General features: G+C 53.2%; 2 protein-coding genes across 6 annotated transcripts; one reads left to right on the top strand and one right to left on the bottom strand.

Moving 5' to 3' along the window:
• Positions 1-869: 869 nt before the first annotated feature.
• On the top strand, positions 870-16,178 carry Masp2 (MBL associated serine protease 2). 2 transcript variants are annotated; one of them, XM_070037343.1, is made up of 11 exons: positions 870-957; positions 1,062-1,290; positions 1,385-1,562; positions 1,871-2,002; positions 4,262-4,458; positions 4,632-4,779; positions 7,267-7,385; positions 10,997-11,075; positions 12,334-12,468; positions 12,942-13,016; positions 14,008-16,178. In XM_070037343.1, the coding sequence occupies exons 1-11, from the start codon at positions 905-907 to the stop codon at positions 14,772-14,774; spliced, it is 2,112 nt and encodes a 703-aa protein (XP_069893444.1). In that variant the 5' UTR covers positions 870-904; the 3' UTR covers positions 14,775-16,178. The 2 variants fall into 2 exon arrangements, with proteins under 2 accessions (XP_069893444.1, XP_069893445.1); XM_070037344.1 differs by having other exon boundaries at positions 940-988.
• A 740-nt stretch (positions 16,179-16,918) lies between these two features.
• On the bottom strand, positions 16,919-26,110 carry Tardbp (TAR DNA binding protein). Of its 4 annotated transcripts, XR_011375568.1 has the most exons (8): positions 26,005-26,110; positions 24,762-25,008; positions 21,785-21,948; positions 20,740-20,880; positions 19,370-19,540; positions 18,861-18,987; positions 17,757-17,894; positions 16,919-17,038 (listed from the first exon to the last, which is right to left on the bottom strand). XR_011375568.1 is itself a non-coding variant. In XM_070037346.1 (7 exons), the coding sequence occupies exons 2-7, from the start codon at positions 24,997-24,999 to the stop codon at positions 17,839-17,841; spliced, it is 888 nt and encodes a 295-aa protein (XP_069893447.1). In that variant the 5' UTR covers positions 25,000-25,008; positions 26,005-26,110; the 3' UTR covers positions 16,919-17,838. The 4 variants fall into 4 exon arrangements, 2 of the variants coding, with proteins under 2 accessions (XP_069893447.1, XP_069893446.1); XR_011375567.1 differs by having other exon boundaries at positions 17,757-18,987; XM_070037346.1 differs by having other exon boundaries at positions 16,919-17,894; positions 18,870-18,987.
• Positions 26,111-26,887: the final 777 nt, after the last annotated feature.

Below are 26,887 nucleotides of genomic sequence, written 5' to 3'. Positions count from 1 at the left end.
CACTTGAGCCACAGTGCCACTTCCAGCTTTTTCGGAGCAGTTTATTGGAGATAAGAGTCTCACAGAGAGCTGGGAAGGTGGCTCAGTGGTAGAGTGCTTGCCTAGCATGCATGAAGCCCTGGGTTTCATTCCTCAGTACCACCTACATAGAAAAAGCCAGAGTGGCACTGTGGCTCAAGTGGTAGAGCACCAGTCTTGATCAAAAGAAGCTCAGGGACAGTGCCCACGCCCTGAGTTCAAGCCCCAGGACTGGCAAAAAAAAAAAAGAGTCTCACAGACTTTTCTGCTCAACTGGCTTCAAATCACAATCCTCAGACCTCAGCTCCTGAGTAGCTGGGATGACAGCTGTGAGCCACCGGCGCCCGGCTATGTTTTGTTTTTTTGTTTGTTTGTTTTCAAGTGCGCTACCACTTGAGCCACAGCGCTGCTGCTTCCGGTTTTCTGGTGGTTAATTGGAGATGAGTCTCATGGACTTTCCTGTCTGGGCTGGCTTTGAACCTCAATCCTTAGATCTCAGCCTCCTGAGTTGCTAGGATTACAGGTGTGAGCCACTGACGCCCAGCTTGTTTGGTTTTTATTTGAGTTCAGATGAGGGCTTTTGTTTTTTGTTGGTGGTGGTGGTCATGGGGCTTGAACTCTGGGCCTGGGCGCTGTCCCACAGCTCTTCAGTTCAAGGCTAGCGCTCTACCACTTGAGCCACGGCGCCACTTCCGGCTTTTTTCTTTTTGCTTATGTGGTGCTGAGGAATCGAACCCAGGGCCTCATGCATGCAAGGCAAGCACTCTACCACTGAGCCACCTTCCCAGCCCAGCCCCTGGCAGGGTGTGTGGCTGGGTGGCTGCGTGAGCCGGGGCCACCTCGCCTGGAACTGGAGCCAGCAGACGTCACGGGGTCACTTCCCAGAATGCCGGAGTCCGCGGGGGCAGGGCAGGCGCCGGACACCCGGACAGAGCAAAGGTGAGGCCGCCCGGGACTCGGACGCCATGAGGTAGATGGGGCCCACGGCGGGCGGGCGGGGGGCCCCCGCAGACCCGGCCCCCCTGACCCGGCCTCTCCCGCAGGCTGCTGGTCCTCGCGGGGCTGCTGGGAGCCCTGACCGCCGCATCCTCCGACCCCAAGGCACCTGAGCCCGTGTTTGGGCGCCTGGCGTCCCCCGGCTTCCCGGGGCCGTACCCCAATGACCAGGAGCGGCGCTGGACCCTGGCGGCGCCCCCGGGCTACCGCCTGCGCCTCTACTTCACCCACTTCCAGCTGGAGCTCTCCTACCTGTGCGAGTATGACTTCGTCAAGGTGCCAGCCAGCATGGACGGCCGGGGGCGGGGGGCCCAGGAATCGGGCAGGGGCTGCGTCTCCCCTCCCCTCCAGTGACCCCTCCATCCCACAGCTGAGCGCAGGGACTAAGGTGCTGGCCACGCTGTGCGGCTGGGAGAGCACCGACACGGAGCGGGCGCCGGGCAACAGCAGCTTCTACTCGCCCGGCCCCAGCCTGGAGGTCACCTTCCGCTCCGACTACTCCAATGAGAGGCCCTTTACAGGCTTCGAGGCCTTCTACGCGGCCGAGGGTGAGCCCCGGGTCCCCAGCCGTCACAGGCACGGCCAGTCCCTCCGGCCTCTGCCCTCTGTCTACTCTGACAGGTGCTATCTGATTCTGAGGGACGCTGTGTGACCCCAGGCAGGTGGCTCAACCTCTCTGTGCTCAGGTTGCGGCAGGGCCGCCGCCGGGTTGATGGCCTGGCAGCTGGGCTGCCAGTGGTAGATGTTTAAATTCTCATTTGTTCAGCAACCCCCAGGGCTGTGTGAGGCCTGGCCTTAGCCCGGCCGGGCTCCGACCCACCTGCCTGCCTCCCGACCCGGCCCCTGTTCACCCCAGACATCGACGAGTGCCGCGTTCCCCCCGGAGACGCGCCCCGCTGCGACCACCACTGCCACAACCACCTGGGCGGCTTCTACTGCTCCTGCCGCGCGGGCTACGAGCTCCACAAGGACCAGCGCACCTGCTCAGGTGAGGCCGGCCGGGGGGGTGGGGGAGGAGGGGGGGAGGCCGGGCGGGGGGGGGGCGGGGGGGCGGGGGGGCGGGGGGTGGGGGGGGCGGGGAGGGCGGGGGGGCGGGGAGGGCGGGGGGGGCGGGGGGCGGGGTGGAAGGCCCGCCCAGCGCCCACCGGGGGGGTTGGCATGGCTGCGGGGGGCAGGGAGGACCTAGGGCGTCCCCACTGCACAGAGGCTGGCACCGCGGGCTCCCTGTCCACAGAGGGTACGGGGAGGGCGCAGGGCGAGTTCAGCTCCCCATTCTCACCCCGACCACCTCCCCCTCTCCCCGAGCTTTCCCAGGCTCCCGCAGGCCCCGTCCTCAGGAGCTGGCTGCCCCTGCTGGCCCCTGGGTGCTCTCTCTCTCTCTTTCTCTCTCTGTACTAGTCCTGGGATTTGAACTCAGAGCCTGGGTGCTATCCCTTAGCTTCTTTAGCTCAAGGCTGGCACTCTACCACTTGAACAGTTCCGCTTCCAGCTTTTTTGCTGGTCAATTGGAGATAAGGGGCTCACGGACCCTGGCTGCTTTAAAGCCTGCCTGCCCGGGGGCTGGCCTCAACCCGTGGTCCTCAGCTCCCAGCCTCCTGCGTAGCTGGGACGGCAGGCGGGAAGCTCCGGATTCTGCATGCGTCTCACGCTGTGCTCTCTCTTCCAGAGCAGCACCTCTGACCTGCCTCTGTGCGGCCGCCCAGCCCAGCGGGTCAGAGCCGGAGTGGGGCCCCGGGGGCCGGGGCTGGGGTCAGGGAGCGATTGCTGCGCCCCCCAAATAAACCTGGCTGGACCTCCTGCACATGGCTGCGTGTCTCTGGGCTGGGGCTCTGGGGGGGGCGGCGCTGTGCACCCTGGGCCTCTTCCCTACACCCTGCGCCCCCTTCGAAGTCTGTGAACTCTGGGGACCCTGTGGCTTTTCATTTTGGGGATGGGACACTGAGGCCCAGAGAGGGCTGGGGTCTGCCTGACCCCCGCTGGGGGGATCGGCCTTGTCTCCCCTACTGGGGATGATGGCCCAGATGCCTGTCCTGAGAGAAGGCTCAGTTGGCTGTGAGCAGGAGATGTGGGGAGTCGGGGAGTCAGGCTCCCTGCGGGCAGGGCAGGCCCGGCTCTCCCCCCCCCCCCACAAGGAGCAGCCCACAACAGGGGCAGTGCTGGGACGCCCGCTTCCGCTTGCTGCTGGCCTGCACCCCACTCTCCGCATGCTGCAGAGGGGCAGGCCCGCCGAGGGACCGAGTGTGTGGCTAGGTCAGCCACCCTGCCAGAGAGCCCAGATTCCCGCGGCCACGCGCATCGGGCCAGCAGCCCACCGCTAAGGCTTTGTGATGGTTAGCGGGAGATAGAAGTCTCCCAGATGTTCCTGCCCTGACCCGCTTCCAGCCCTGACCCTCAGATCTCAGCCTCCTGAGCAGCTAGGAGGGCAGGCGGGAGTCACCGGTGCTGGGCTCACACAGTTGACGTGTGTGTGTGTGTGTGTGTGTGTGTGTGTGTGTGTGTGTGTGTGTGTGTGTGTGTGTGTGTGTGTGTGTGTGTGTGTGTGTGTGTGTGTGTGTGTGTGTGTGTGTGTGTGTGTGTGTGTGTGTAGCAGTCTGGTCTGGAAGGTCTGGAAGGTAGTGAGGTGGGGACCCCTGGTGGACACACTTGGTATTGCAGGAACTGGCCTGGGACATTGTGGCCCTTCCTCACGCTCCCGGAACCCTGGGGACGGTGGAGGAGGGGCCTGCCTCTTCTCTCCTGCTTCCCTCTGCCTTGTGACTCGGGGTGTCCTGCCTTTGGGGGAGCAGGGAGTGAGAGCAGGAGTAGGTGCACCTGCGACTCAGCTGCCGTGTTCCCATTAAGCTTCAGACCTAGGGACCCCCACCCCACCCCTTTTCCCTTAGTCAGTGGTGGGGCTTGAACTCAGCGCCTAGGCGCTGTCGCTGAGCTCTTCAGCTCACGGCGAGCGCTCCACCACTTGAGCCACAGCACTCTGGTTTTCTGGTGGTTCATTGAGGATGTGAGACTCATGGACGGACTTTCCTGCCTGGGCTGGCTTTGAACCACAATCCTCAGATCTCAGCCTCCTGAGTAGCTAGGATGACAGGCGTGAGCACCGGCGCCCAGCAACCCCCTCATGCGCTGTGGCGTGGGGGCCCTGGGTCCCGCCTGGGCTTCTGGCTGGGGGTGCAGAACCCTGGGCCGGCCTAGGGCCCCCTGCCCTGCCCCGCCCTGCCCCGCCCTGCCACCATCCTCTTCCCTCTCCCAGCACTGTGCTCAGGCCAGGTTTTCACTGCGAGGTCCGGGGAGCTCAGCAGCCCGGAGTACCCAGAGCCGTACCCCAAACTCTCCAGCTGCACCTACAGCATCCGCCTGGAGGAGGGCTTCCGCCTCAGCCTGGACTTCGTGGGCTCCTTTGATGTGGAAACGCACCCCGAAGCCCAGTGCCCCTACGACTTCCTCAAGGTGTGGGTTCGAGCCCCTCTCCCTCTGTGGCCCCTCGTCCTGCAGCAGCCCCTCCTGCCCCTCCCGCCCTCCCGGCACCAGTGTGGCCGGCTGGGCTGCCCCAGGGCTGCCCCCGCTGCTGCCCCAGGGCTGGGCCGTGCAGGGCACAGGCCGCAGGCCTTCTCCTCCCTCAGATTCGCACAGGCCGCCAGGAACACGGCCCGTTCTGTGGGACGACACCGCCCCGCAGAATCGAGACTCAGAGCAACACCGCCACCATCACCTTTGTCACCGATGACTCCGGGGACCACACAGGCTGGAGGATCCGCTACACCAGCACGGGTGGGTGAGCAGGGGCTCAGCCCGGCAGGAAGCCGAGCTGCTGTGCCTTCTCCACAGCGAGGGCCCAGAGGGCGAGGCTCCCGCCAGGCTGAGGAAGGGGTGAAGCACCGTCCTTTCCTTCCTCCCTTCTCCTACCCAGCCTTCTACCCAACCATCTCCCCTTCTCTGTGCCCACCCATGTGCCCATCCACTCATCTATACGCCCTCCCACCCTCCACCCACCACCCACCACCCATTCACCCACCACCATCACCCACCATCTACTCATCCACCCACCCTCCACCCACCACCCACCACCCACCATCCATCCATTCACCCATCCACCCACCATCCACCCACCCACCATCCATACACCATCCATCCACCCACCATCCGTACACCACCCACCACCCACATCCACACACCATCCACCCACCCACCCACCCACCATCCACCCACCCACCATCCATACACCACCCACCACCCACCATCCACTCACCCACCCACCCACCATCCACTCACCCACCCACCCTCTACCCACTCACCCATCCACCATCCACCCATCCACCATCCACCATCAACCCATCCACTATCCACTTACTCATCTACCCATCCACTCACTCATCCACCATCCACCCACCCACTCACCCCTGTACCCATCTACCCATCCATCCTGTATTCTTCCATCTATCCATCCGTTCAGCGATCCACCCGCCCACCTATCTACCCATTCACCATCCATCTACCCACCATCTGTCTACTTATTCACCCAGAGACCCTCAGGTACCCATCCCCCAATCCACCACCCACCCACCCACCTGTCCACTCACCTACCAGTTAATCTATCCACACACCCACCCAATTCATCCACTTATCCACCTCTCCATTCATCCACATACCCATCCTTGCTCTCATCCATCCATTCATTGTCCCCCCCCCCCACCTACCCATGTGCCCATTTTTCTTTCCCATAGCTATGTACCAAAGTTACAAAATATAGAACTTGGGGCTGGGAAAGTGGCTCAGTGGTAGAGTGCTTGCCTTGCATGCCTGAGGCCCTGGGTTCGATTCCTCAGCACCACAGCAAAAAGAAAAAAGCCGGAAGTGGCGCTGTGGCTCAAATGGTAGAGTGCTAGCCTTGAGCTGAAGAGCTGAGGGACAGCGCCCAGGCCCAGAGTTCAAGCCCATGACCAAAAAAAAAAAAGCACCCACATTGCAGCTCAGCCATTTGGGGTGTGTGCTCCAGGGTGGGTGTAGGTATGAGCTCCTGCAGGTTGGTCTGACTGTTCTTTTTGTGCTGTTCCTGGGGCTTGAACTCAAGGCCTAGGCACTGTCCCTGGGTTTTTTACTCAAGATTAATGCTCTACCACTTGAGCCACAGCTCTACTTCTGCCTTTTTAGTGTGTGGTTAATGAGATTTGAGTCTCATGGACCTTCATGCCTGGGCTGGGTTTGAACCACAATCCTCCGATTCCTGAGTAGTTAAGATTACAGGTGTGCGCAGCCAGCTCCTGGCTTCCACTCAGATTTTTTTTGGTGGTTAATTGGAGATATGAGTCTCATGGACTTAGGAAAGTCCAGGCTGGCTTTGAACCACGATCTTCAGATCTCAGCCTCCTGAGTAGCTAGGGTTACAGGTGTGAACCATTGGTGCTTGGCAATTTTATTTTTTGGCAGTGAGCAAGACGGAAGCTAGGGCCCCCAGCCCTGCCATAGGCCACCCCCATCACCCCCCATCGCCCCCCCCCCCGCTCAATTTAAACACACATGGTCCTGTTCTTTTTTTTTTTTTTTTTTTTTTTTTTTGTCGGTCGTGGGGCTTGAACTCTGGGCCTGGGCACTGTCCCTCAGCTCTTCAGCTCAAAGCGAACGCTCTACCACTTGAGCTACAGCGCCACTTCCGGTTTTCTAGTAGTTTATTGGAGATAAGAGTCTCACGGTCTCTCCTGCCCAGGCTGGCTTTGAACCTCGATCCTCAGATCTCAGCCTCCTGAGTAGCTAGGATTACAGGCGTGAGCCACCAGCGCCCAACTAGTCCTGTTCTTTTCTTAGAAGTTACACTCTTGGTTTGAAAGTGAGTGACATAGCCGGGCGCTGGTGGCTCACGCCTGTAATCCTAGCTACTCAGGAGGCTGAGATCTGAGGATCGCGGTTCAAAGCCAGCCCGGGCAGGAGAGACCGTGAGACTCCTATCTCCAATAAACCACCAGAAAACCGGAAGTGGCGCTGTAGCTCAAGTGGTAGAGCGCTCGCCTTGAGCTGAAGAGCTGAGGGACAGCGCCCAGGCCTAGAGTTCAAGCCCCACGACCGACAAAAAAAAAAAAAAAAAAAAGAAAGTGAGTGACATGTATGGTGCAGAGTGTAATCTCATCTCTGCCGTCAGATGTTCAAACCCCAGAATACTTGGGGCAGTCTCCCTTCACATCTTGCTTTATTTGTAAACCAAGAACTCAGATCCCACAGCCTCACAAACCTGCCAGGCCATTAAGCCCGTTTTCCTCTGCGCAGCCCAGCCATGCCCTGATCCGAGGGCGCCACCTAATGGCCGCATTTCACCAGTGCAGTCCCAGTACATCCTGAAGGACAGCTTCTCCGTCTCCTGTGAGACTGGCTACGAGCTCCTGCAGGTGAGTGGGCTACAAGGCTAAGCACCCCACCCCGCGTGGGCAAGGGGCGGGTCTCTTCTGTCAGCGCACAGGCAGGAGAAATCGAGGAAATGAGGGTGGCCATGGAGTTTTATTCTTTGTAACCCTGCCTTTATTTTTGGTGATACCAGGGCTAGAACTCAGGACCTCGTGCTTTCTGGGCAGGCACTCTCCCGCTTGAGCCATGCCTCTGGCCCCTTTATCCACGGGCTATTTTTGAGGCAAGGTCTGAACTAGCTCCTCCTACATGTGCGTCCCTTTGCTGTTGGGATTACAGAGGTCACTGCGGTGCCCAGCCATGGTGCACCTGAGGCTAGGATAAGAGGCGACCATCTTCCACCCAGCCGTTGACTAAGATGGAATCTCATGACCTTTTATGCCCAGGTGGGCTTCAGATCCTGATCTTCTGATTTTCTTCTTCCAAGGAGCTAGGATCATAGGCTTGAACTACCATACCCACTCCCCACCCCCACCCCCCACCCCCCGTCCTGGGGCTTGAACTCAGGGTCTAAACACTGTTCTTGAACATTTTTGCTCCAGGCTAGCACTCAACCAATTGAATCACAGCTCCACTCCTGGCTTTTTGGTGGTTTATTGAAGATAAGAGTTTCACGGACTTTCCTGCCCAGGCTGGCTTTGAACTGTGATTCTCAGATCTCAGCCTCCTGAGTAGCTTAGGATGACAGGTGTGAGCCACTGGTGCCTGGCTTTTTTTTTTTTTTTTTTTTTTTTGTCTCTCATGGGGCTTGAACTCTGGGCCTGGGCACTGTCCCTCAGCTCTTCAGCTCAAGGTGAGTACTCCACCACTTGAGCCACAGAGTCACTTCCAGTTTTCTGGTGGTTAAAGTCTCATAGACTTTCCAGGCTGACTGAACCGTGATCCTTAGATCTCAGCCTCCTGAGTAGCTAGGATTATAGACATGAGCCATCAGCACCCTGTACAATTTTTTAATATATTGTTTTGGTGCTGGGATTGAACTCAAAGCCTCAGCCACAGGAAGCCCATATTCTATTGGTGAGCTGTTTAAAACCACATGCTTTTTTTTTTGGTCATGGGGCTTGAACTCTGGGCCTGGGCGCTGTCCCTCAGCTCTTCAGCTCAAGGCAAGCACTCTACCACTTGAGCACAGCTCCACTTCCGGTTTTCTAGTGGTTTAAAGGAGATAAGAGTCTCACATACTTTCCTGCCCGGGCTGGCTTTGAACCGTGATCCTCAGATCTTAGCCTCCTGAATAGCTAGGATTACAGGCATGAGTGCCCATCCCATGCTTTTTTTTTTTTTTTAATGCCAATACTGGAGCTTGAACTCAGGATCTGCACACTGTGCCTACACATGTTGCTTAAGGCTGGTGCTGTGCCACTTGAACCATAGCTCCCATACCAGTTTTTTGCTGGTTGGAAATAAGACTCTCACAGACTTTTCTGCTTGTAGTGGCATCAAACCATGATCTTCAGATTTCAGCCTCTTGAGTAGCTAGGATTACTTTTTTTTTTTTTTAAGCTACTTTTGGAAAACTGCTGATTAAGATGGGCAGCATTTCTGCCCATTTCACACATTGCAATGACTATTTGTAAAATGGCCAAAAGAGCAGAGAGGGAAGTTTGTTGCCTGTGATCGTGCCTGGCATGAAATTCCAGGCCCTCTGGCCACCTGACAGCTTTCCCAGGAAACCGCCCCCCGCCCCCCCTGCAGTCAGCAGATGGGCTGGAAACAGCACAATCTGCAAAGTTATAAATAGTGACCACTGTTAAGGGAGAGAGAGTATAATTTTTAAAAATGCTTAGTGTATCGCTTTAGAGCACAGGTAAGACATTAACACCTCCTCTCTATGTTCTTCTAAATTGTCACTGGATCCCAGAGGTAAGAAGTAATAACCAGTGAGATGCTGTGGGATCGCTCAGAGTCCTGCCAAGGCCAAAACCACAGGAAACAAAGCAAAGCAGCTCTCACCTGGCAAACTTTGGGCCAGGCTCCTTTCTGCAGCTCCTTAGACCTCCTTAGATCTGTTCACGTTTTCATTAGATGGGGAAAAAAATCATAGCTGGGTGTTGGCTGCTCACACCTGTAATCCTAGCTACTCAGGAGGCTGAGATATGAGGATCGAGATTCAAAGTAAATCTGGGCAAAAAAGTCTGTGAGAGGGCTGGGAAGGTGGCTCAGTGGTAGAGCGCTTGCCTTGCATGCCTGAGGCCCTGGGTTCGATTCCTCAGTACCACATAAGCAAAAAGAAAAAAAGCCAGAAGTGGTGCTGTGGCTCAAGTGGTAGAGCGCTAGCCTTGAGCTGAAGAGCTGAGGGACAGTGCCCAGGCCCAGAGTTCAGGCCCCATCACTGGACCCCCCCCAAAAAAAAAAAAAAGTCTGAGATTCTTTTTGTATGTTTTGTTTTGCCAGTACTGGGGCTTGAACTCAGAGCCTGAGCGCACTGTCCCTGAGCTGCTTTTGCTCAAGGCTAGCACTCTACCACTTGAGCCACAGTGTCACTTCCAGTTTTCTGTGTATATGGTACTGAGGAATCGAACCCAGAGGAATCGACCACTCAGACACGTTTCTCAGCCCTGTGAATTTTTTTTTGTCAGTCGTGGGGCTTGAACTCTGGGCCCAGGCGCTGTCCCTGCACTCTTCAGCTCAAGGCGAGCGCTCTACTGCTTGAGCCACAGCACTGTTTCTGGTGTTCTCGTGGTTTACTGGAGATAAGAGTCTCATGGAGTTTCCTGCCCGGGCTGGTTTTGAACTGTGATCCTCAGATCTCAGCCTCCTGAGTAGACAGGATTACAGGCGTGAGCCACCAACGCCTGGCCCCTGTGAGATTATCTCCAGCAAAAAGCTAGAAGTAGAGGTGTGGCTCAGGAGGTAGAGCACCAGCCTTGGGTGAAAAAGTCAAGGGAGAGCATGAGGACCTGAGTTCAAGCATCAGTACAGGCACACAATTAAAATAATTAAAGCAATGATGGAGAACAGGAAAGGTGGTACGAGCACTCAGAAGGCAGGGGTAGGAGGACCAAGAATTCCAGACTCTGCCTAGCCCAAGCAAGGCTCTGAGTTCCAGCGCTACAGAAGGGGAGAAAAAGGGATGTGGGAGCATTTAGCAGGAACTCTGAGGGCTGACGGACTCTAGGACTGTAGAGGAAAGCACAGATTTAGCATGTGATTCACACGTCAGTACACCTCGGACGATGAGCCAGGGTGTTGGCGAGAGAAGCACTGCTGTGTTTTGCTTTTGTCCTGGAGCGTGAACTAGTGCCTGGCCACCCCCCTTAGCTTTGCACTCAAGGCCAGCGCTCTGCCTCTTGAGCCACAGCTCTACTTCCAGCTTTTTGATGACGATGTGGAAATAAAGAGTCTCACGGGCTTTCCTGCCCAGGCTGGCTTCAAACCATCATCCACAGTAGCTAGGATGACAGGTGTGTCACCAGTGCCTGGCTTCTGCAGAGCTTTTGGTTACAAATGTGTCCCATGAGTAAGCCATGGGCTGGGCCACCCAGCTGTCACTGCGCAAGTGTGGATAGGGGTCAGAGGAAGAACTGGGCGGCTCAGGCTCAGCAAGTGACCGGACAGTGGAAGCAAGAGACTTACTTTCTGAATTCCTCTCTAGGGTTCTTTGCCCCTGAAGTCGTTTGCTGCAGTCTGTCAGAAAGATGGATCTTGGGACCGGCCCATGCCCCAGTGCAGCAGTACGGCTGTGGTGACCATTCCCTCCTGCCTGCCCGCCCGCCCTCCCTCCCTCCCTCCCTCCCTCCCCTGCGGCCTGCATCCCCTGCTCCCCCATCCCCACCCTCAAGTAATTCCACTTACAGAGGCTCAAATCCTACATTTGCTTCTCTTCCTCAGATTCCTGGAGAATGTAAACATGTGCTCTGAAAATGTTCTTTTCCAGCCGGGCACAGTGGCTCCTGGCTGGGTGCGGTGGCGGGCGCCTGTGATCTCAGCCATCAGGGGTCTGTAGGTCTAGCAAGGGCAAAAGTGTGAGACCCTGCCTGAAACATAATTTAAGCAGAAAGAGCTGTGGCTTAAAAGTACAGAGCCGTTGGCCAGCATATGCAGGGCCCTGAGTTCAAACCCCAGTACTGCAGGAAAAAAAAAAAAAGAGGGCTGGGAGTAGCTGGCATTCATGAGAGCCTGGACTCCATGCCCAGCTCAAAGACAGAATCTGAGGTCTCCTCCTTCGTATTCTGTATCCCCCACGCTGCCAGGACTCCATTCCCTGCTGCGGACTTCATCTTCATCTGCTTCCCACCATTTACTCACACCTTCCCTTCCACCTCTGCGCGCACAGCTCACGTGCAAGCTTTCCAATTGTTCCTAAAGGTGTTCAAATCTCCATCTGCATCTACATATGCATGTGTTGTTTTTTGTTGTTTTACATCTCACCAATATGGCTGCTCAAATTTCTTTTTTTTTGTCAAGGGTAGGGCTTGAACTCAGAGCCTGGGAGCTGTCTGAGCTTTTTTACTCAAAGCTAGTTGCTCGACCATTTGGAGCTACAGCACCACTTCTGGTTTTCTGGTGGTTACGTGGACATGAGTCTCACAGGCTTGGATGCCCAGGCTGGCTTTGACCCACGATCTTGGATCTCAGCCTCCTGAGTGGCTAGGATTACAGCTTCGGGCTGGCTTTGGACTCAGCTCCACCCGCGGCTTGCTGGGGTGACAGGCTGGCGTGACCCTCTCTGGCACTTTGTTTCAGGAGAGCTCCTGACTCCTGTCTTTAGGGGAGGCATGTGCACCCCTTCCCCGGAGGGCCTGCAGGTAGATGCTGCGGGAGAGACACGCCCACTCAGCGTGGTTTTTTTTTTAGCCACGCTGGAGCCATTCACATTCTAGTTGGGAGCTCTGCCCTGCACTGCGCCGCACCCCTCTGGCCCGGTCAGGCCTTCTCAGGGGTAGCCAAGCCTTGTGGACACGGGACGCCTCCTTCCCTGTCTCCTTGCAGTTGTAGACTGCGGTCCCCCTGATGATCTACCCAATGGCCGAGTGAACTACATCACGGAGCCTAATGTGACCACTTACAAGTCTGTGGTGCAGTACAGCTGCAGAGAGACCTTCTACACCATGAAGAGCAACCACAGTGAGCCAGGGCTCCGGGCTGGGGCGGGGGTGTTGGGGAGAGAAATCTTAACTGTGCTTTTTTGGTTTAGAGAGACAAAGGGTAGAAAGGCCTTTCTCCCACCCACTAAGTGAATTATTACAGCTCAAGTGAGTTTAATGTCAATTTGTGAGAATCTGAAAACAGATCTTATCTGGTAAATGCTGACTACAAACACACAATATATTCCAAATGGTTTAATTTAACAAGTCAAAACCTTATCATTAAGTACTTGAGATCTTGATACATATTCAAGGTACGCATCTAAAAGGTTTCCACTTTGCTAGTAAACATGGTAATGCAGAGATCTCTTATTTATGAAATCATGTAAAATGGTTATCCAGACACCTCTGTCTCCCCCAGGCTCAGGAATCAACATCTTTCAAGGGTGTTCAAGCGCGACAGCCACCTCCTACTTGTGGCTAAAACGGTTTTGCTTTTGCGATGATTTGCAGGCAAATACGTGTGTGAGGCTGATGGATTCTGGACGAGCTCCAAAGGAGAGAAATCCCTCCCAATCTGTGAGCCCGGTAATGGACCCATTTATCCCCCCCCCCCCTCCAGCTTCCTAATTGGCCAGGGGGGAGGGGGAGGGCTTTCGCTGTGGTAGGCAGAAATGGAACTTGGGTCCTTGGCTCTCAGACTAAGTTATTATTTCCAAATAATAAGTTCTCATTATCCCCTTTGCATATGGAGAGGTTGGAAGGGGCTGAATGCATCAGTCATTTGATTATTTTTGACCTTATAACTAGGCAGGCATAAAAAATTAAATGATTTTTTAAATTATCTTGAGCCATTTATACATTTATAAACATGAGTTCTTCTGTTGAGTTACTTTTCTTCTCTCTAAAAATGCTATTAAAACCAAAAGCTAATAACTTCATTATTTCCCTAAGCAATTGTTTTCAATGATGTCTAGGTTTTTAAACATTAATGCAATTTGCCTTTTAACAGTATTTTTTTAATACCAGAATTGGCTCCAACAATAATAATTGAGAAAGATTTTCTTAAAAAATTGATCGGTAATAATATATTCATTACCCCTGTGTTATTTGGCTTAAATTAGCTTTTGCAAACCTATACTTGGCCAACACATCGCAGTGTTTGTTAGTTTTAATACCGCCATAGGAAACTTACATGCTTGTTTTCTTGTCTTTACTGGGGCCTGGGCGCTGTCCCTGAGCTTTGTGCTGAAGGCCAGCGCTCTTCCACTTGAGCCACCGTGCCACTTGGGCTTTTTCTAAGAGCCTCACAGACCTCAGACCTGGGCCTCCTGAGGCGCTGGGATTACAGGCGTGAGCAGCGTGTTACAGAGCAGAATTGGCTCGCTCCACCCAGTGAACGTTAGTGTTCGGATCAATCAGCCAGACCCCGAGTAACAACTGGGCTAGGTCAAAGCTTCCAGAACCCCCCCCAGGCGGGCGGAAGTGGGGCCCAGGCAAAGCTCCCCGCCCGCCCGCAGGCCCCCGCGGGGGAGGGAGGGCTCCTCTCACCGCCCCGCCCTCGCTGTTTCCTCCGCAGTCTGCGGCCTGTCGGCGCGCTCGGGCCACGCTCGCGGGGGCCGCATCTTCGGGGGCCGAGCCGCCGGGCCCGGCGACTTCCCGTGGCAGGTGCTGCTGCAGGGCGAGGGCACGGCGGCGGGCGCGCTGCTGGGCGACCGCTGGGTGCTGACGGCCGCGCACGCCGTGTACGAGCACCGCGACGACGCGTCGGGCCTGGACGTGCGCCTGGGGACCCTGCGGCGGCTGGACCCGCAGGCCGTGCGCGCGCGCGCCCAGGCCGTCTTCATCCACGGCGACTACGCGCACGGCGCGGGCTTCGACCACGACATCGCGCTCATCAGGCTGGAGGAGCGCGTGGCCCTGGGCCGCGCCGTGGCGCCCATCTGCCTGCCGGGCCGCGCCGCGGGGCCCCCGGCCGGCGCCGTGGGCTCGGTGGCGGGCTGGGGGCTCACGCACCGCGGCTTCCTGGCCCGCAGCCTCATGTACGTGGACGTGCCGGTGGCCGAGCCGCGGGCCTGCGCCGCGGCCTACGGGCAGCAGCCCCGGCCCGAGGCGCGGGTCACCGACAACATGCTCTGCGCGGGCCTGGCGGAGGGCGGCAGGGACAGCTGCCGGGGCGACAGCGGCGGCGCGCTGGCCTTCCTGGACGAGGCGACGCGGCGCTGGTTCGTCGGCGGGATCGTGTCCTGGGGCTCCGTCCAGTGCGGGGAGGCGCGCCAGTACGGGGTGTACACCAAAGTGGCCAACTACGTGTCCTGGATCGAGAGCACCATGCGCAGCGCCTAGCCTCCCTCCCTCCCGGGGCCAGCCTGGAGGGGCGGAGGGAGGGAGGGAGCGCAGCCCCCCCCCCCCCCCGCCACCCCCCGCCCCGCCCCGCCGCCCCGGGGCTCGCGCGCACGCGCACCCGCACGCGGGCAGCACCCTAGGGTAGTAACGGGAGATTTGAAGACACCCGAACTTCACTTCCCCGCGGCGGAATCCCCATTCACCACAGATGGACAATGCGAAACGGTGCTGCCGCCAAGGCCGCGAGAAAAGCGTCCGCCCTGCTCGCTCCAAGGTTGCTCCGCAATGACAATCCACCCAGCACTTCCACAGCCCCCCCCAGGGCAGCATCGACGAACCCGAGCTCACTCCCAGGACAAGGCTGAAACCCGGCCCTCTCCGGCAGCTACTCAGGAGGACGGAGCTTCAAAGCCAGCTTGGCACCCGAGTCCACAGGACGCCTCCGAGCGGCCGAGTGCATCTGCGCAGCCCCCCCCCCCCCCCCCCGCAATCTTGTCTGCAATCGGCCTCACGCGGGACAGACGACGCGGCCAGCCAGCACTCTGCCCCAGCCGCACCAATCCCAGGTTTTACTTCGTGCCTGGTGTCAAGGCCTGGCCTGAATTTGAGCTCAACTTCCCCAGTAGCTTCAGCCACGGGAGTCCAGCTCATTGTTACTCACTAGTCTTAAACCGCTTAACACTGACCACTCAACGCTGGTCGCTACTCTATGTTAGAGACCCACTGAGTCTGGGCCTAATTTCTATTGGGGATAGGCAGGGCAACTTGGTGGGACTGGCTTTTTAAGCTGGCTTTCCAGCACACTGTCACACAGGAAAAAAAGAAATCGTGGTTTCCCAGTAAGACTCCAGACACTAAACTGTTGGTGGCAGCAAAACTTTTTATTCAACTGTGGTTTAAAAGAATTTCGAGAATGAATGCATTTAGATGACCAAATAGACTTTTAAGCACATTATCATTGCCAAATAGCTGAAATTTTCACTTCTTTTTCCGGGTAGAGTAACTACCCTTTTGTCGGTGTAGTACCGCAGACATGTTAATAAAAGGCGAGTCAACAGCGCAGGCCTCCTACGACCAGGAACTCGCTTTCACAGGTGAAATGAGGGATTAAAACCATGCCATCGACAGGTGCACTTACCCCTGGGCTCCTTGAAGGCGTGCCAGTTTAGTCTTTGGAGGTCCCCGAGTACCATTTTAAGTGTTACCATGTTACTGCTGCTGAGTAACAGTGCAAGTGCTAAAATGCAAAATGCAGATGTACAGGGTTTGGAAATCGTGCAGAAAAAGAAAATTTAAAAACAACTCAAGAGCCTTTTACAGAGGAAACAAAACAACGTGGCAATCACAAGTCTAAAGGATGACTTTATCGATACACCAAGCTTGCAAAATGACAAACCTATTTATCAGAATCTAATTCGGTAAGGACATCAGGTAAAGTAGCAACACAAAAGCTGTCACATTCTTCCAACTAAAAACCAGGCCCCTCAATTCTCAAGGGGTCAGCAGTTACAGAAAAAGTACAAATCCATCTATTATTGCTTTTACAGTCTTAACAGTGCATCACCAGAGTCTAATCTGAGTTCTGCGAGTGAGTTTATCAACAGGAATGACTATATTCCTCCTCAGAGGGTAAAGCCCACTTCACTTAACACTGCACAGACTACCCACCCAACCGGTCTTAAAGCTATCAGGCTTCTTAATGGATTTCAGGCACAAGGTAATTTGTGGTTTCTTCTACCGTTATCCCTATTGCAATTAATTCCACTTTTCAAATCCCGAACAGAAAGGTGCAGATCATTCCTCCTTTCAAGCGTGTGCTTGGCCACAAACAAGCATGGGGATGATCAGTGTTGTTCTGCCCACTCCCCCAACCGTTTTTAGAGGGCTCCATTCCCCAATGGCCATTTTACAGGCCAAGAAAATAGAACGTGACCCAAACGCACAGGGGCACCAAGACAAAGCGGAGGGCACTGCTTACCATTTTAGGTGTGGTCACCCAGACTTATTAAAAACTAGATTAAAAAAACAACAACAATAATAAAAAAAAACCTTTTTCACTTTGGACAATGCAAGAACAAATAGCAATTAAGTCTGGGTATCAGGTGTCAATGCATGACAGGTGATGAATCCATTTGACTTGAGACAACTTTTCAAATAAGTTTATTTGAAGCGAAATAAGCTACTGCCAAGAAACTTTATGAAAGTTCCATCTCAAAAGGGTCAAAAAAGGGGAATTAACTGCTATGAATTCTTTGCATTCAGGGCTGCAAAACAAAGACACATATTATTTAAATCAGTTTTATTTAAGAATTTCCAACATTGACAACTCTTATAAAAAGCATCCAAGCACAGGACACAGAACTGCAGCAAACAGCATTCTTCTGGGGAGCTAACAGACAGAGAACTTGCACCTGCGAGACACCTGGGCTCGCTGGTGAACTCTGCTTCCAAGTACTCCCGCAAAGCACACCACAAGCTCAGTCCATGTTCTCAGCCCACCAGCTTCAGTTCACGTTCCCACACTTGCAGATCGGTAACAGGAGAACACACACCATACAGCATTCACAGCAGTGGACGAGGGGGGAGGGGAGGTACAAGTGTCATTTCACTAACACATTCAGCTAAGAGGGTTATCTAAGAACAAAACTCAAAGTCTTCCCACAGATGTGGATGTCCTTTGAATGCAAAAACATTCGTACGTTATTTGCTAGCAATGCTCTCTGCACACTCTCTCACCAAAGCCCACAGGATCGAGAGACACATCTCGCCAAGTTAAAAAATATCCATTATGCACCACCAAGTCTCTGCACGCGCTCTCCTTTTCTCGCTCATACTAGCCTTTCATGCCTCGGCACCATCATCAATCCCACACAAGGTTTCAAAAGTTCAAACAGCCTTCTGGTTCCATCTCACAGCCTTGCGTTCAGAGCGTTGATACGACTCCATGACATAAAGAGTAGCGGATAAAAATGGGACACCCACCGTCAAGACGCAGCCTGTGCAGTGTGATGGCGAACTCTCGGATGAGAAAGCGTGTGACAGAAGCATTCCTATGGCAGAGTATTTACAGCACTACTTTCAATGAAGTGCTTCTTCCATAAACATTTGAAATGAGATGAACTGCAGAGATTAAATGAAGGCTTCATATTGTACTTTTGCATGTGAGGGGAGACAAGCGTTAAAAACCAAAACCAAAAGAACCAAACACCGCGAGACACCGTCCGTCACCTCCCAGGAGAGGTTCCCAGGGAAAACCCATGTGGTGGGGTTCAAATTAAAACAAGGAGAAAAAGATGCAGTTCTAACCAATGGTTTCCACTTTGAACATGCAAAGAATTCTCTTAACAAGTCCAGGGATAAACGAGTACAGGAGAAACCTTTTGCTATCAATTGTAGTGTTGGTTTACCATTCAGGCAAACAGCAGCTCCCTTTCAGCCACTCACTAGTTCAACCTTTTATGTAACAAAACTTGTAAAATTCCTTTAGCTCTTCCTCTTTTTTGAAAGAAAAATGTCAAAAATACTGCTGAATATACTCCACACTGAACAAACCAATTTGGAAAATCCTTAGTACATACGTATTTTACAATATACTTACCATGAGTTTAGAAAAATTTAAATTCCCACCATTCCATACCAACCAACCAACCAACCAACCAACCAGACACCCACAACCCACCACCTACATTCCCCAGCCAGAAGACTTGGAATCCATGCTTGAGCCGAATCCCCCATTGAACCCACTGCCTGAGCCGGCATTTGAGGCTGAGCCCCAACCAATGGCCGCACCAGAATTAGACCCACTGTAAGAGTTATTCCCAGAACCAAAAGCCTGGTTTGGCTCTCTCTGCATGTTTCCCTGGCTTTGGTTATTGCCTGATGGGCCTGACTGGTTCTGCTGACTGGCCAGCATGCCCATCATACCCCAACTGCTCTGCAGGGCTGCTTGGGCAGCAGCCATCATTGCTGGGTTAATGCTGAAAGCACCAAAGTTCATCCCTCCCCCCATATTGCTACCCTGATTATTTCCCAAGCCAGCTCCACCCCCTCTACTGTTACCAAACCCACCCTGATTCCCAAAGCCACCTGGATTACCACCAAATCTTCCACTTCTTTCTAACTGTCTACTGCTATTGTGCTTAGGTTCTGCATTGGAGATATGCACGCTGATGCCTTTAATGATCAGGTCCTCGCCGCAGAGAGACTGGGCCACCTACAAGAGACAGGGATGGAACCACTAAACCTGACCTTCCCCAGCCCAGCAAGAGACCCTAAATTTTAAACACTACTTATCTAAGCTGGAGGATGTTCATTTCATTCCCCACCCCACCCGCCAAAAAAAAACCTTTTGACTTTTCTAACAATAGTATCTATTTTCAGAAAATAAAGGGTCACATACCTATGGCTAGCTAAACAACATTTCACAGCCAACCTACGGCCACCCAGCCTAGGATGGCAGCCAGCTGGGACAAACTAGTACCACAATCATCTTGTGGTGCTGAGGACTGAACCCAGTGCCTTGCCCATGTAAATCACATGCTGTGTGGTGAGCTACCCCCCCCCCCTTGCCCGCAAATGACCAAGGAGAAAAATACCTGATCGTCTGCGAATGTAACGAAGGCAAAAGCCCTGAATGGTTTGGGGATAAAGACGTCCACCACCTCTCCGTACTGACAGAAGAACTGCTGCAGCTCCTCAGCGGTCATGTCCTCTGTGCACCGCCCCACAAACACCTTTCTGCTTCTCAAAGGCTCATCTAAGCTTTGCTGGTCAAAATGAATAAACAAAAAAATCAGAGTTACTTTGTGAATGACGTAGAGGGAATCAGGGTAAAAATGCTACAAATCCTAGTAAGGCAAGCCAGACAATTGTGGCTCATGACTAAAATCCTAACTACTCAGGAGGCTGAGGTCTAAGGGTCACATTTCTGAAGCTAGGGGAAAGTCTGTGAGACTGGCATCGCCAAACCTCCAGAAATGGAGCTGTGGCTCAAGTGGTAGAGTGCTATCCTTGAACAAGTTGCTGCTCAGGGACAGGACCCAGGCCCTGAGTTCAAGCCTCAGGACTGGCACAAAAAACAAAACCAAACAAAAAAACAACCATCACCAACTTAAGTCATCTAAAGGAAGCCCCCTTTCCATCTCTTCTATCAGAACTTAGCTATCTTGGAAGCCTTCAGAGGAGACTGAGGATTATGTCAGTTGTGGTCTAGCACTTGAGCCACAGTTCCACCACTGGCTTTTTGAGTGGTTAACTGGAGATAAGTCTCATGGACTTTCTTGCCTGGGCTGGCTTCAACAGCAATCTTCAGATCTCAGTCTCCTGAGTAGGATTACAGGTGTGAGCCACCAGCACCCAACTGGGAATGTTTTAAATTATGAAATTTTAAATTAAATTGCAATTAGGAGAGAAATGTCCTAGCAAAAATGATGTTTCAAAAAAGAAAGTCTTCTTACTTAAACCAAATTAGGTCTGTATAATAAATTAATGTATTTTGTTATCTTTACATTTTAACAAGCAACTGAGAAATTGTTGCTGGGTGCTGGTACCTGTAACCTTAGCTACTCAGGAGGCTCAGATCTGAAGATTGTGGTTCAAAAGCCATCTGGAATAGGAAAATCTAGGAGGCTCTCTATCTCCAATTAACCAGCAAACAAAACAAAACAGAAGTGGAGCTGTAGGCTCAAGTGGTAATGCTAGCCTTGAATGAAAAAGCTAAGGGACAGCACTCAGTCCCTGAGTTCAAGCCTCAGTAAGGGCACAAAAAAAGGGGGGAAAACCCAACAGAACACCAAAGTTTTAGTTTGGAAGAGTAAGAAACATTTCAAGCCAACATAAGATACTCAGTACACATTAAAATCCTAAAACTTCAACAAAGCAAGAGTTTGCGAACACATCCCGCATAATGCCTCTAAGTCTGTTGGTAACAATTCTCAAAGCACAGAGGAGAAAAAGAGCAAAATACCTTGGAGTTGGGGAGTTTGCAGTCACACCATCGCCCATCTATCATATGTCGCTGAGACATTACTTTCACTTGTGTTTCATAATCCGTAAAGCGAACAAAGCCAAATCCTTTTGAATGACCAGTTTTAATGTCTTTCTTGACCTAGAAAAGATGACTGAATTTACTCCAACACACACCCACACCAAGTTCCTTAACATAAAAAAATGCATGGCTGGGGCTGCGAAGGTGGCTCAGTGGTAGAGCGCTTGCCTTGCATGCATGAGGCCCTGGGTTTGATTTCTCAGCACCGCATAAGCAAAAAGAAAAAAAGCCAGAAGTGGCGCATGTCTCAAGTGGTAGAGCGCTAGCCTTGAGCTGAAGAGCTGAGGGACAGCGCCCAGGCCCAGAGTTCAGGCCCCACGACCAGACCCTCCCCCACCCCCCAAAAAAAAGTATGGCTCTGCCTGTAGTCCTAACTACTCAGGAGGCAGAGATTTGAGGATCACAGTTCAAAGCCAATCTGGGCAAGAAAGTCCATGAGACTTTATCTCCAATTAACCACCAGAAAACTGGAAGTGGCACTGTGGCTCAAGTGGTAGAGCACCTGCCTTGAGCTGAAGAGCTGAGGGACAGTGCCCAGGCCCAGAGTTCAGGCCCACGACTGACCTCCCCCTCCCCCCCAAAAAAGGGAAACACCAGTGGAGGTAACTGGAGAACACTCATTGACATCACAGAATTTTAACAGCAGGTTTTAGAGTGCACAAAAGAACTAGATTTGGTTACATATCTTGACGAATTGAATAGGAAAAGGCAGAAAACTTGCCACTAATGAATGAGGAAAGGAGCTAATGGTGCACACTACTTCACTAAAGCCTTAGGACTTAACAGTATGAAAGGTGATAGCAGTGTACAAGGCCAAGTTTTGTTCAGTGCCCTCTAGGCAGAAATGCTATACAACAAATATTAATTTTCACTTGCTGACCTGAAAGACAGTGCCGCTGTCCTAACAGTAAGCTGGGGCCCACTCACTGGTAGAGCAGGGCTGCTAAAGGAAACCAAAGTTCACCTGCACCATGAGAACTTCTCCGAAGGTACTAAAATATTCTTTGAGATCCTGTTCGGTTGTTTCCCATGGGAGGCCCAGTACGATTAGATCCGATGTTTTCTGGACTGCCCTTTTCACCTTCACCGCCGATGAAGCATCTGTCTCATCCATTTTCCTTTTGTTATCTAAACAAAACAAGCAGAAACCTTACTAGGTATAAAGCAATCAGAAGACCCTAGGAGTAAGATGCACAGCTGGGGAGGGGTAGCATTGGCTTTCATGACACAAGGCAGAGGAAGGGGTTGTGAGCTCTGACTGCTGCAGTTCAGTTTCCAACTGGGGGCTCATAAAAATCTCAAAGTCATAATCAAGCACGTGTTGACACTCAAGAGGTAAATAAAAACAAAACCTACCACCTTACGACTTTGTAGATTTTAAATAATTGGGGGCTGGGAAGGTGGCTCAGTGGTAGAGCACTTGCCATGCACGCTTGAGGCTCAATTCCTCAGCACCACATAAGCAAAAAAAAGAAAACACAAAAAAACCCTGGAAGTGGCGTTGTGGCTCAAGTGGTAGAGTGCTAGCCTTGAGCTGAAGAGCTGAGGGACAGTGCCCAGGCCCAGAGTTCAGGCCCCACGACCGGATCCAAAAACAAAAAAATAAAAAATAAGAAAATAATAATTGGTTATAAGAATTCCTCTTAGGGCTGGGAAGGTAGCTCAGTGGTAGAGCACTTGCCATGCACGCTTGAGGCTCAATTCCTCAGCACCACATAAGCAAAAAGAAAAAAAAAAAAGCCGGAAGTGGCGCTGTGGCTCAGGTGGTAGAGTGCTAGCCTTGAGTTGAAGAGCTGAGGGACAGCGCCCAAGCCCAGAATTCAGGCCCCACGACCGGAAAAAAAAAAAAAAAAAGAATTCCTCTTAGAAGTGGTGCTGTGGCTCAAGCAGTAGAGTGCTTGCCTTGAGCTGAAGAGTGCAGGGTCAGAGCCCAGGCCCAGAGTTCAAGCCCCATGACCAACAAAAACAAAAAACAAAAACAAAACCCACTTAGCTGGGCGCTGGTGGCTCATGCATGTAATCCTAGCTATTCAGGAGGCTGAGATCTGAGGAGCATGGTTCCAGCCCGGGCAGGAAAGACCTTGAGACTCCTATCTCCAATAAACCACCAGAAAACTGGAAGTAGCCCTGTGGCTCAAGTGGTAGAGCGCTCGCCTTGAGCTGAAGAGCTGAGGGACAGTGCCCAGGCCCAGAGTTCAAGCCCCACTACCGACAAAAACAAAAAACAAAAAAACAAACAAAAAAGAATTCCTCTTATATAAAGAGGAATATAATAAAGTTGACACATATATATATGTGTGTGTGTATGTGTATACACAAACTTTTATCTCTACATGTGATTCTACAATTTAAACTTTTTCTACCTCAAATTGCAACAATGAATACACAATAATGTAGTAAGAAAAATGTCCAGGGCTGGGAAGGTAGCTCAGTGGTAGAGCGCTTGCCTTGCATGCATGAGGCCCTGGGTTCGATTCCTCAGTACCACATAAGCAAAAAGAAAAAAGCCGGAAGTGGTGCTGTGGTGCAAGTGGTAGAGCGCTAGCCTTGAGCTGAAGAGCTGAGGGACAGCGCCCAGGCCCAGAGTTCAGGTCCCCCGACCAGTCCCCCTCCCCCAAAAAGAAAAAAGTCCAAACTTAAGAGGGGAGGGCAATGAGGGAAACAAACTAAAAAAAGCCCCAATCAACCTAACCTTAGGTTATTTAGAAAAGAATGGAAGAGAAACTTAGGTGACATTTTATTTTTCTTTTTTGTTTGTTGTCCAAGCTAGTCTCGAACTCAAGCTCAAGTGATTCTCTGGTCTCAGCCCCTCAAGTGCTAGCATTACAGGTCCCACTCATGGCTGGACTTTTGTGTCATAAAGTTACAATAAAAGAAACAGATTCATCAAACTGGCATTCCTTAATACTGCTAAAATGCATCCACTTTCTGAGCACACTTCTTAGAACATCAATGACAGAAAGGAGAGTGAATAAGATCAAAATCTGGAAACTATAATCAGGACTGTACTGATTTAAGATCTGACTGAGCTACTTCAACTGATGTTCATTTCAGAGAGAAAAAAAAGATTGAACAATGGTGTAGGACAAATGATTAAAATACCAGACACTTCATTAGAATCTTACTTACAAAAGTGACAGCACCACAAAGCTTAGTAACTGCCTACACCTTGGCAATGACTGTTCTGATATCTTTTTTTTTTTTTTTGGGGGGGGGTCATGGGCCTGAACTCTGGGCCTGGGCGCTGTCCTCAGCTCTTCAGCTCAGGGGCAGCCCCTACCACTTGAGCCACAGTGCCATTTCTGGCTTTTTCTGTTTATGTAAGTGCTGAGGAATCGAACCCCTCATGCATGCAAGGCAAGCACTCTACCACTGAGCCACCTTCCCAGCCCAAGTTATCATTTATGTATATAGTTATTTCCTAAAGGTGTTTTATAGTTTCTAATTTTCATTAGCACTCTTCCAAACCCATCTCTAAAAAAGAATTAGCTGGGCCAGGCGCTGGTGGCTCATGCCTATCCTTGCTATTCAGGAGGCTGAGATTTGAGGATCACAGTTCAAAGAAAGCCTGAGCAAGAAAGTCTGTGCAACTCTTTTGTTTGGTTTTTTTTTTTAACTGTATTTTTTTTGTCTTTTCTTTTTTGGTACTGGGGATCGAACCCAGGACGTTGCACTTGCTAGGCAAGCACTTTGCCACTGAGCTACATCCCAGCCCTCTGTGCAACTCTTGATCTCCAATTAACTACCGAAAAGCTGGAAGTAAAGCTGTGGCCCAAAAGTTGGTAGACCGCTAATCTTGAGCACAAAAGCTCAAGGACAGCACTTAGGCTGAGTTCAAGCCCCAGGACCAGCACAAAAGAAAAAAAGGAAGCGAGAAAGCATGTGAACTGGCCATGAGCCAGGATTTAGGATGAGACACAAACCCAAACGGGTTAACAAACCTTTTGGATAGTTGACAACATACACCAGATTTCCCCAGCCAGCGTCAGGGGCATGCAGAATCCCTTCCACCAGCCGGACACCTCTCATACACTGAGACACCGGGTTCCTGTAGCGCAGCCCACATGCCCCTGGAAACTGGGCCGTCACCGTGGACAACAGCACGGTCCCGTCATCTTCAGATGGGATTTCAATAGGCTCGTCATTCTCGTCTTCCGTTACCCGGATGTACTCAGACATCTTTCCTTACTTAAGAAGAAAGAGAGAGAAATGCCCAACAGTTGTGTCACTTATCATCTGCCGATACCACCCTCGAGTTGACTTCCCGAAAAATTCTTGCCATTTGGGCTTCTCCTACTTCACGTGCTGCCTCGGACCGGGGAGGAGGGAAGGGCAGCGACAGTATTTATTAAAACGTCACGCCTCGCTAGTCCATTCATTCTTTCAGAGTGCTCACTTACAACACCCCTGAGCGCTAACTCTGCGTCCCATCACCAGCGGGTCCAGGAAGCCAGAGAAGAGGAAAACGTAAGCTAATCACGACTTGATTTCCCGGACTCCAGGTCTCCTCACGTTAAGCCCAGGCTGACCTGGACTCAACCCGGGTGCAGGGACGCGGGCGAGCGCCACCTCGCCCGCTCCTCCAAGTCCCTGCTGTCTTCGGGCCGCGTTAGTAAATAAACCTCAGCCGCCAGGAGAACGCCAGGCGGGGTGTGTGTGGGGGGGGGGGGGGAGGCTTGTGCGCGTGCGTGGGTCGAAGCCGCCGTCCCTGAGACGCAATGCTCGAGCCGAGTCTCGAACTGACGGAGGGAGCGGGAGGCTCTCCAAGGCGGGGGGGGAGGGCGGCTCCCCTCGTCCCTCCGTGGGGGCAGACCCGCCACACTTGGGCGGCAGGCCCCTCGGCGCTGGGGGCCGCCACCCCCAGAAGCCCGCGCGCGACGGCCGAGGGGGGCAGCGGGGGGGGCACTAGGCCTCGGGGCGGCCCTCACGGCCCCCCAGTGCGGAGGACCCGAAAACACAGCCCCCCCGGCCCGACCTCCCCCGGAGGCCGCCGCCCCGCGCCAGGCCCCGTCGGCGCGGCCGCGCGAGCCCGCTCGGGCGGGACGAGGCCCGGCCCGGGGCCGCCGCTCCCCTCCCCGGGCGGAGGCCGAGCAGGCCCGAGGCCGCCGCGCCCGCCTCAGGCCGCCCCCCGACGCGCGGGCCCCGGCGCCCGGCCGTCCTGGGAGAGAAGCGCCACCGACTCACCCGCTAGGCCGCGGCTGGGAAGCGCGACACGGACACGGAGCAGGGAAGGTCCCGACAGCAGCCCGGCCACCGCTTCGTCCCCACAAAATGGCGCTAGGGCCGCCTCCTTCCCCCCTGCCGGCCGTCGTCCGGTCCCACCGGCCCCCCGCTGGCGGGGGGAGGACGCCACGCCGAGACCCTACAGCCCTCGGCCCCGACGGCTCGACTCCATGCGCAGAGCCCGAGCAAGGGAAGAGCGCGCACAGACCACGAAAGGACCAGCACTTGGGCCTGGAAAAGCAAAGGCTGAAAGAGACTGTGGCCGTGTAGGCTCCGGGCTCCCCCTACATCCCGTAGCAGATGGTCTCGTCCGACCAACCGCCAGTCCAGGCTCTCGGCCTGAGCTCGCGCACACGGAAAACGCGCGAGACTAGTGCAGGCCCGGACGCGGGGCGGGAGGGGCGGGGCCGGGCGGGGCCGGCAGGGGCGGGGCCGGCAGAGAGGGGCGGGGCAGAGAGGGGCGGGGCAGGAGGGGGAGCTGAGCCCTCCACTATTTTCCACTGACTTCTCCCACTTCGAGTCCACTGCAAACGGCAACTTTGTTGCCAGTAGCTCTACCTGGAACTTTCTAGATGCACTCATGTTTTTGTGTGTTACCTAATATAGATACTGTCCTCATTCTGCAAACAAGGAAACTGAGGCACCGGTGGTTTTTTTTTAAAATTCGTTTTAAGTTAAATGTATTATTATTATTATTGTTGTTGTTGTTGTTGTTATTGTTCAAAGGGGTTACCGTTACACGAGTCAGATAAAGAATACATTTCTTTTTGGATATCACCTGAGATTTTTTTTTTAAAGTATTTTATGTGAGATCACTAGGAAATGAACGGTAGTCCTGGGATGT

Source organism: Dipodomys merriami, unplaced genomic scaffold (genome assembly GCF_024711535.1).
Source record: "Dipodomys merriami isolate MVZ:Mamm:240054 unplaced genomic scaffold, mDipMer1.0.p SCAF_28, whole genome shotgun sequence".
Taxonomy (NCBI): Eukaryota; Metazoa; Chordata; class Mammalia; order Rodentia; family Heteromyidae; genus Dipodomys; species Dipodomys merriami.
This window is presented reverse-complemented; position numbering and strand designations above follow the sequence as displayed.

What these genes read in the sequence shown, in the direction of transcription:
- Masp2 (XM_070037343.1), top strand. Translation starts at nt 905, where the DNA reads ATGCCGGAGTCCGCGGGGGCAGGGCAGGCGCCGGACACCCGGACAGAG. An exon ending in GGACCAGCGCACCTGCTCAG is followed by an intron (nt 2,003 to 4,261) that starts GTGAGGCCGGCC and finishes TCCCTCTCCCAG; the next exon opens with CACTGTGCTCAGGCCAGGTT. An exon ending in CACCATGAAGAGCAACCACA is followed by an intron (nt 12,469 to 12,941) that starts GTGAGCCAGGGC and finishes GATGATTTGCAG; the next exon opens with GCAAATACGTGTGTGAGGCT.
- Tardbp (XM_070037345.1), bottom strand. Translation starts at nt 24,999, where the DNA reads ATGTCTGAGTACATCCGGGTAACGGAAGACGAGAATGACGAGCCTATT. An exon ending in GAGAAGTTCTCATGGTGCAG is followed by an intron (nt 20,881 to 21,784) that starts GTGAACTTTGGT and finishes CATCTTTTCTAG; the next exon opens with GTCAAGAAAGACATTAAAAC. An exon ending in TTACATTCGCAGACGATCAG is followed by an intron (nt 18,988 to 19,369) that starts GTATTTTTCTCC and finishes TGTCTCTTGTAG; the next exon opens with GTGGCCCAGTCTCTCTGCGG.